We start from the raw sequence: 9033 nt of genomic DNA, 5'->3' as shown, positions 1-9033 counted from the left end.
AAATCTAATTGCGAGGATGGTTCAGAAGTAACTGTTTCCGAAACTAACGAGTAATTTTTCGTCGGCATTGTAGCGATTTGAGGAGGACGGGAAAATCAGCGGCAGTGGAGGTGAGTACCGAAATTGTCTGTGTTCTCTGAATAGTATTTAGGGTAATTGTGTGTGTGTGTTTGGGTTGTTTTTCTTTTCGTTGTCTGTGTTCTTTGATTCAGCATTTAGGGTTCTCGTGTGTGTTGGTTTGCTATGGTTTCCATAAGCGACTGAGACATATGGAAACAGATAAACTTACTATACTATAATATGTTGCTACATAGTATAGTTTTGCTAGCGTTGGTTTATGGAAACACCATTGCATCTGACGAATGTTATTTCCATACTATATGATGCAAATACATAGTGTAGGATGCATATTATTATTTGATGTTTGCTTTACCTTGTACTGTTGTGTTGTCTGTTGGGTTGGCCTCGTTTCCATAACTGAATTAGTAGTCTTTGAAGAGAAACTAACTATACTATAATAAGTAAATGTATAGTATGGGACGAAAAGTATTCTAACTATTGTTGTGCCAAGGATTACTACGATTTATTCTTTCCTTACTATTTGATGGATATATATAGTCTAGACTGTCGATCACAATTTAGGGTTAGCGATTTCTGTTTCTGTTCTATGTGATGCAACTTAATAGTGTAGACTTTTGATCTCTGTTTGTAATATGCAACACCTAAAATTATTTATTTGCATTTACAGTATGGAAGAGTTTGGTTTATATGGAAACAGATAAACTTACTATACTATAATATGTTGCAATATAGTATAGTTTTGCTAGCGTTGGTTTATGGAAACGCCATTGCGTCTGACGAATGTCATTTCCATACTATATGATGCAAATACATAGTGTAGGATGCATATTATTATTTGATGTTTGCTTTACCTTGTACTGTTGTGTTTTCTGTTGGGTTGGCTTCGTTACCATAACTGAATTAGTAGTCTTTGAAGAGAAACTGACTATACTATAATAAGTAAATGTATAGTATGGGACGAAAAGTATTGTAACTATTGTTGTGCCAAGGATTACTACGATTTATTCTTTCCTTACTATTTGATGGATATATATAGTCTAGACTGGCGATCACAATTTAGGGTTAGCGATTTCTGTTTCTGTTCTATTTGATGCAACTTAATAGTGTAGACTTTTGATCTCTGTTTGTAATATGCAACACCTAACATTATTTATTTGCATTTACAATATAGAAGAGTTTGGTTTGCCAGAGCGCTTGTTTCAGACGGGGTATGAACCCTCGGGGCGGAAAAGAATAAACAACTACTTCAATTTGCGGTGGATTGAAGTTGTAAAAGGAGCACTAACGGATGCTCAACAGGAGTTGTTGGCTGAGTCGCAGTTTCGCCAGCTAATGTTGATGGGAGGGCATACATTTTCAGTGATGTTTGCTCACAAGTTATTGTCCCGGCAGTTGGTTACGAGGAAGCTGTATGAGCTGTGGTGGTTGTTTGCAGGGAAGCCTATACGATATGGTATTGGAGAATTTGCTTTAGTGACAGGACTCAATTGTGGGTTGCCTCCAACATCTTCTCTTGGTGGACAGGAAATGGTTAAAGGGAAAAAAGGGTAAAGCGAAGGCAAAGCAAGTTGGTGGGAATGGAGTCATGTGGAAAACGTTGTTTGGCAGTGAGGAGACTATCACTCCGGATTGGATCATCTCCAAATTGGCACAAAAAGATAAGTATAAAGACGAGGAAACCCGATTGCGTTTATCTCTTCTCCTTCTTGTAGAAGGTATTTTGTGCCCAACTAGTGGTTCAACCCAGCTAAGACCTGAGGTAGTAGAGATGGTTGGTGATATTGGAATGTTTCTAGAATATCCCTGGGGAAGGGAGTCGTTTTTGTTAACGGTTTCAAGCGGAAAGATAAGGTCGGCATGACAATTGGCACAAGACACCCTTGCCATACAAGGGTTCGCCCATGCTATGGTTCTAGTCACCGTGTGCAGTTGCCCACAAATAATTGCAGATCCACGTTTAGGGGAAGATTTGGTTTCTGATGATCTTCCGATTGAAGACATTGTTGATGGAGTATGTGCGCGGTCTGTGAAAATCAATATTGTGACTGTGCAAACCCTTGAACTAACCGGTCAGGTATGTGTTGCACACTATTTAATTTTCTCCGTTTATGTTGAGGTGCTTATTTGTCGTGTACATGCAGGCTCCGGTTCGTTCCATACTATGCGAAGGGTCTGACATCCCACCATTGACAGCTGAGAAGGACGATCTACGAGTCAATCACATGGTCTCATTGATTCAAGATACGTTCCCGTTTGAAATCAATACCTGGCGGGAGGTGTTAAGGCTTCTGATGCAAAGCAATCGAAAGGGGTTGGAGGATTGGGAGCGTCGAGTTCAGAAACAGTAGGGCAGCCTGGTGGGAATGCTGAGGCCGACCAGCCTGAAAACGCCAATACAGAGGGGCTTCCAGGAGTGTTTGATGTATCTACGCTCGCACGTTTGGTTGCAACCGAACTACATGCCCGCGCTTTACCCATTGTAACAAGCTTAAAAGAAGGCATATGTGGCGAAATTCAGTCCTTAAAGGATGTCCTTTTAGGCTCTTCAGTGCGTACGCAAGTTCGAGCAGATGACGTCCGCCCTGTTTCTACACATCCTACGGTCCCTTATGCCGTCCCCGAGACGATGGTTCGTCGCTTTTATACTATATAATAAATATGGTATGGAATTGTTGTTTCTCACCCTAAATTACCTGTGCAGACAAGGCCTGGCGAGAGTGGTCGTTTATCACCTGGTAGTTTATCACCGGCTTTTCCTGTCGAATCTCCAGAGGATGCATCACCTGAAAGGATGTCCAGTCCGACTGAACGCGATACTGCTTGTATTGAGGATATAATTGCGGAGCTAGCAGTAAGTGCGGTGTATTTATCCTGTTTGTAGAGTCTCAAGTAGCTTGTCTCGGGTTTTGTTTCCATAGTAACGTCGATTATTGCGAAACCACATTATTTAGTCACTATTACAAACTAGAATACTATACACTAAAATAGTATAGTATAGTAACTTATTGACAGTGAAGACTTATTTGAAGATCTTACCGAACTTTCTACTGTTTTGTCATTTTCAGGCTGTTTCTGAAGCCACTGAGAATGAAGGAAATGCCGAGGGTGCCATTGGATCAGATAAGTCCTCAAATGTGGAAAGCGATCATGTAGTTTCCGATCCAGCTTTGCAGATCGCTGTTGCTCAGCTTCCTATACGTGTGCCTCAATCTTCTGAGATTCCAAGCGAAGAGGTAAGTTTGTTCCATACTATTTTGGGGCCAATAATAGTATGGAACTTACCAATTTTTTGTCATTTGCAGACTGATTCAGAAGCCCCTGATAGAGAAGGACATAGCGAGGGTGGGACAGTAGATATGGAAAGTGATGTTCTTGTTTCCGATCCAGCTTTGCAGGTCGCTTCTGATGCGCCTGAAACATCTGGGATTGGTGGAGACAATATAAGATTAATATATTTTAATTCCATACTGTACTCGTATGGAATAATAGTATGGACTGTATATACCTGAAACTAAGCTGTTCTTTCTTTCAACTTGTGCATTGTTAGGGGATAACTAACAATGTGAATTTACATTTTCGCAGGCATCCCAGGGTGTGTCCTCAGAACAACAACTCAACTCCGATGTGACAGACCAACCAACAACAGGCGAATTTGGTAGCGAAAACATTATTGACGGTGAAAGGCAGAGGCGGTCAAGCAAAAGGGCTCGATGCCCGAACTCCCAATATACGCCTCCTCCACTTCCTGTCAAGAAACAGAAGGGTAAAAAAGGTGGATCCCATGCAAAAAAAGTTTCGAACAAAGTTCCAACAATGAAGGAGGAGGCTTCCTCTGCTGCTACCACCACACCAAAACAATCTGGAAAAGAAACCAAAATGCCAACTATTCCTGAGGAGCCTTCACCGGCTGCGACGTCACTAGCAAACCCATCGGGATCTCTTGTTCCAGAAACCAAAATGCCAGCTATTCCTGAGGACCCTTCAACTATTGCGACGTCCCCTGCAAAACCATCGGGGTCTTTTGTGGCAGAAACAAATGTTGGCCCTTTTGTTGGGCGATTTGCACCATGTGTGCGCCCTAATGCATTCCGTGTATCCGGTTTTCGCACCGTTATGCAGACAGCAAGGTATCATAACATCATCCTTATTCGTACAAACCTCAAACCACTAATATTTATTATGTTTTCCTTGTAGGGAGTACGATATAAGGGAAGGTGTTACAGTTGACAATACGGTTTTCCAGTCCTTTTTTGATTCAACACAGATGCAAACACCAAAGGTAATCTCTGTAACTATATATTTTCACCGTCTCAATTCGCCCCTTATGTTTTAAATTCTACAGGCCGCAGACATGGTGGTAACATTTATTCGAAGGCGCCTCCGTGTTGCGGGGATTACAACTTATGATTTTTTGCCAGCATCTTTTGTGGAATCCCTTCGTCTTGAATACCAGCAATTCTGTCGTGTCAAGGACATAGGCAATTTCAGCTTCTCCAATATATTCGCAAATCCAGGGTTCCCTAATATGACGTGGGATGCTAAAGTCCAAGTATTATACTTCCCATTTCAAGCGGACAGGTGGCATTGGATTGGTGTTGTCGTTGATATAGCCAACTGGAGCATTCATGTTTTAGATTGTAACCCGTCATGTCTTAGTGACGACAAGATCGTAGCCCTCTTGAATCCGATTGTCGTCCTTCTACCCCTACTTATAGGGCTTAACAGCGGGAAAGCATCGGCCGAAGGTGCAATGCCCATAAGGCGTCTTGATCTCTCATTGTTGTGTGAACAAAGAGCTACGCTACTATCCATACTATTTTCCCCGCATATATAGAATAGTTTGTATTTCTGATTCCTTTAGATTGGTTGCTCGTGTTGACGGATTTTAAATATTTTGCAGAATTCTCTTGTATTGCATCGATTCTACTTATGGAACTGCATGCCAGCAATAACATCTCTCAGGCAGCACATCTTAACGCGGAGGCTCTTGCACTTGCAGCTCAGACCTAAGCAGTTGAAGCTTTTGGGACATTCAACCCCAAATATTTGGTTGACTTTCCGGTTTCCCCATCCAAATAACTACTTCTAATTTAATTGTCTGTGTGCCTGTTTATTTGGACCTCCCTCTTTGTCAGTTTTTTTTAAACCTACTTTCTCCAAACACTCTACATTGTTGCTATGTTTATTACATTGTCATTAACGGTATTTTGGTTTTCTTATGTGGTTTGTGTTATTAACTTTCGTGCATCCGTTCTGATTAATTACTATTGCAGTTATATATCTGGTAAACTATTTTGCATGCAAATGTTTTCTCCCCTTCTAAGTTCGCCGTTCCTCAGACTATGCCATATAATATATAATATAGTATGGGCATGCCATTATTCTAAGTTTCCAGATTTCAATCCGCATTTCTAATAAATGTTCATCCTACACATGACATAGGATATTTCTGTGAATTTCGCATACCCAAATTCCAATTAGGCGATATCCTATATATATGTTGTTGTTCCTCTATCACTGAACTTTTATCAATTCCACTATACTATATCCTATTTGTAGTATCGAACATATTATGATATGGGTTTAGACATTGGGATTTCGGTTTAGCCATGAGATTTTGGTTAAGAGATTGGGTATATAGTATACGGTTTGGGTTTAGGGTTTACGATTTGGGTTTACGGTTTACCATATTGGTTAAGGGTTAACTATATGGGTTTAGTGCATTTGGCTTTATGCTTGTTTGTTAGTTTCGGACTATACTATACGATGGTAATAGTATATATTAAAGTAAGGTATGGTTATAGAGTTTGGGATTTTGGTTTACATATTGGGTTTATATATTCGGTTTGGGTTTAGGGTGTAGGAGTTTAGGGTTTAGGGTTTAGGGTTTAAGGTTAACTATATGGGTTTAGGGTATAGTATTTGTGGTTAGTGCATATGCCTTTTTGTTTGTTTGTTTATATGACGTGGTACTATATGTAAAGTGTAGTATAGTACGCCGAGTGGTATGGGTTTATATTTCTGGAATTAGATTTAGAGTTTGGATTTCGGTATACGGTTTGGGTTTTGGATTGGGTTCATGGTTAGGGTTAAGGGTTTAGTATTTGGGTTTAGGTTTTAGTATTTGGGACTACGATTTGGGTTTAGATCATTAGGCTTTATGTTTGTTTCCTTGTCTGCGTCCATACTATATACCGCATGTAGTATAGCGCAACGTAGTATTTGGGACTACGGATTGGGTTTAGGTCATATGGTTTTATGTTTGTTTCCTTGTCTGAGTCCATACTATATACTGAATGTAGTATAGCGCAAAGTGTGGTAACGTTATTGTGTTTCTTTACAGATAGGGTTTATAGTATGCGGTTTGGGTTTAGGGTTGACTATTTGGGTTTAGGGTTTAGTATTTGGGTTTAGGCTTTACTATATGCTTTACGGTTTAGTATTGGGTTTGGGGTTTAGGGTTTAGTATTTGGGTATAGTGCATATGTTTTCATGCTTGTTTGTTTTTCTTTGACTATACTATAGGATGTTTACAGTATAGCATAAAGTATTGTATGTTTATAGAGTTTGGTGTTTTGGTTTAGAGATTGGGTTTATAGTATACGGTTTGGGTTTAGGGTTTAGGATTTGTGTTTAGGATTTGGGTTTAGGGTTAACTATATGGGTTTAGGGTATAGTATTTGTGTTTAGTGCATACGGCTTTTTGTTTGTTTGTTTATCTTACCCTATACTATATGTATAGCGTAGTATAGTACGAGGAGTGGTATGGGTTTAGAATTGAGGTTTTAGATTTAGAGTTCGTATTTCGGTATACGGTTTGGGTTTGGGTTTGGGTTCAGGGTTAGGGTTTAGGGTTTAGTATTTCGGTTTAGGGTTCGGTATTTGGGACTACGAATTGGGTTTAGATCATTAGGCTTTATGTTTGTTTCCTTGTCTGGGTCCATACTATATACTGCATGTAGTATAGGGTTTCTTTAGAGATAGGGTTTATAGTATGCTGTTTGGGTTTAGGGTTTACTATTTGGGTTTAGGGTTTAGTATTTGGGTTTAGGCTTTACTATATGCTTTAGGGTTTAGTATTGGGTTAGGGGTTTACTATATGGGTTTAGGGTTAGTATTTGGGTTTAGTGCATAAGTTTTCATGCTTCTTTGTTTGTCTTTGACTATACTATAGGATGTTTATAGTATAGCATAACATATGGTATGTTTATAGAGTTTGGTATTTTGGTTTAAAGATTGAGTTTATAGTATACGGTTTGGGTTTAGGGTTTAGGATTGGGGTTTACGGTTAACTATATGGGTTTTGGGTATAGTTTTTGTGTGTAGTGCATACGGCTTTTTGTTTGTTTGTTTATCTTACACTATACTATATGTATAGCGTAGTATAGTACGAGGAGTGGTATGGGTTTAGAATTCGGGATTTAGATTTAGAGTTCGTATTTCGGTATATGGTTTGGGTTTGGGTTTGAGTTTAGGGTTAGGGTTTAGGGTTTAGTATTTGAGTTTAGGGTTTAGTATTTGGAACTACGATTTGGGTTTAGATCATTAGGCATTATGTTTGTTTCCTTGTATGGGTCCATCCTATATACTGCATGTAGTATAGCGCTAAGTAGTATTTGGGACTACGGTTTGGGTTTAGGTCATATGGCTTTATGTTTGTTTCCTTTTCTGCGTCCATACTATATAATGCGTGTAGTATAGCGTAAAGTATGGTATGGTTATTGTGTTTCTTTAGAGATAGGGTTTATTTATGCGGTTAGGGTTTAGGGTTTATTATTTTGATTTAGGGATTACTATATGGTTTAGGGTTTAGTATTGGGTTTGGGGTTTAATATATGGGTTTAGGGTTTAGTATTTGGGTTTAGTGCACATTTTTCATGCTTGGTTGTTTGTCTTTGACTATACTATATGTTGTTTATAGTATAGCCTAAAGTATTATATGTTTATAGAGTTTGGTATTTTAGTTTAGAGATTGTGTTTATAGTATACGGTTTGGGTTTAGGGTTTAGGATTTGGGTTACGGATTTGGGTTTATGATTAACTATATGGGGTTAGGGTCTAGTATTTGTGTTTAGTGCATATGGCTTTTTATTTGTTTGTTTATCTTACACTATACTATATGGAAAGTGTAGTATAGTACGAGGAGTAGTATGGGTTTAGAATTCAGGATTTAGATTTAGAGTTCGCAATTTGGTATACGGTTTGGGTTTAGTATTTGGGTTTAGGGTTTCGTAACTGGGACTGCGTCCATACTATATAAAGCGTGTAGTATAGCGCAAAGTATGGTATGGTTATTGTGTTTCTTTAGAGATAGGGTTTATAGTATGCGGTAAGGGTTTAAAGTTTAGTATTTAGGTTTAGGCTTTACTATATGGTTTACGGTTTGGTATTGGGTTTGGGGTTTACTATATGGGTTAGGGTTTAGTTTTTGGGTTTAGTGCATATGTTTTCATCCTTGTTTGTTTGGCTGTGACTATACTATAGTACTTTTATAGTATAGCCTAATGTATTATATGTTTATAGAGTTTGGTATTTTGGTTTACAGATTGGGTTTATAGTATACGGTTTGGGTTTAGGGTATAGGATTTGGGTTTAGGGTTAACTATATGGGTTTAGAGTATACTATTTGTGTTTAGTGCATATGGCTTTTTGTTTGTTTGTTTATCTTACACTATACTATATGGTAAGTGTAGTATAGTACGCCGAGTGGTATGGGTTTTTAATTTGCTACATCACACTTGTCTTCCTCTGTTATAAAGGCATACTATATGACAAATCATATAATGTGTTGTATTAACTTTTTTATTTGATACTTGTGCCGTTTTTATCTCCCTACTCGGACTCATATTTTTTACCATACTATATGAAAGATAGTTTAGTCTTTCCGCATCTATGTCTTGCGTTTGGATAAAGGCAAAAGATTAACGGGAATAAGGGCTTTTCGTTTATCTT

General features: G+C 38.6%; 1 protein-coding gene across 1 annotated transcript; it reads left to right on the top strand.

The window, feature by feature from the left end:
- The first annotated feature begins 1212 nt into the window (after positions 1–1212).
- On the top strand, positions 1213–5091 carry LOC108847460 (uncharacterized). Its single transcript, XM_056990159.1, has 12 exons — positions 1213–1628; positions 1690–1796; positions 2031–2155; positions 2223–2306; positions 2366–2710; positions 2783–2932; positions 3147–3314; positions 3384–3476; positions 3664–4208; positions 4276–4360; positions 4424–4826; positions 4982–5091. The coding sequence occupies exons 1-12, from the start codon at positions 1213–1215 to the stop codon at positions 5089–5091; spliced, it is 2631 nt and encodes an 876-aa protein (XP_056846139.1).
- The last annotated feature ends 3942 nt before the right edge of the window (positions 5092–9033 follow it).

This window comes from Raphanus sativus, chromosome 1 (genome assembly GCF_000801105.2).
Source record: "Raphanus sativus cultivar WK10039 chromosome 1, ASM80110v3, whole genome shotgun sequence".
In the NCBI taxonomy this organism is placed as follows: Eukaryota; Viridiplantae; Streptophyta; class Magnoliopsida; order Brassicales; family Brassicaceae; genus Raphanus; species Raphanus sativus.
This window is presented reverse-complemented; position numbering and strand designations above follow the sequence as displayed.

Excerpts from the sequence above, each read along its gene's own strand:
- LOC108847460 (XM_056990159.1), top strand. The coding sequence starts at position 1,213 with ATGCAACACCTAACATTATTTATTTGCATTTACAATATAGAAGAGTTT. Across the intron at positions 3,477-3,663 it reads TTTCCGATCCAGCTTTGCAG|GCATCCCAGGGTGTGTCCTC; the intron begins GTCGCTTCTGAT and ends ACATTTTCGCAG. Across the intron at positions 4,209-4,275 it reads ACCGTTATGCAGACAGCAAG|GGAGTACGATATAAGGGAAG; the intron begins GTATCATAACAT and ends TTTTCCTTGTAG.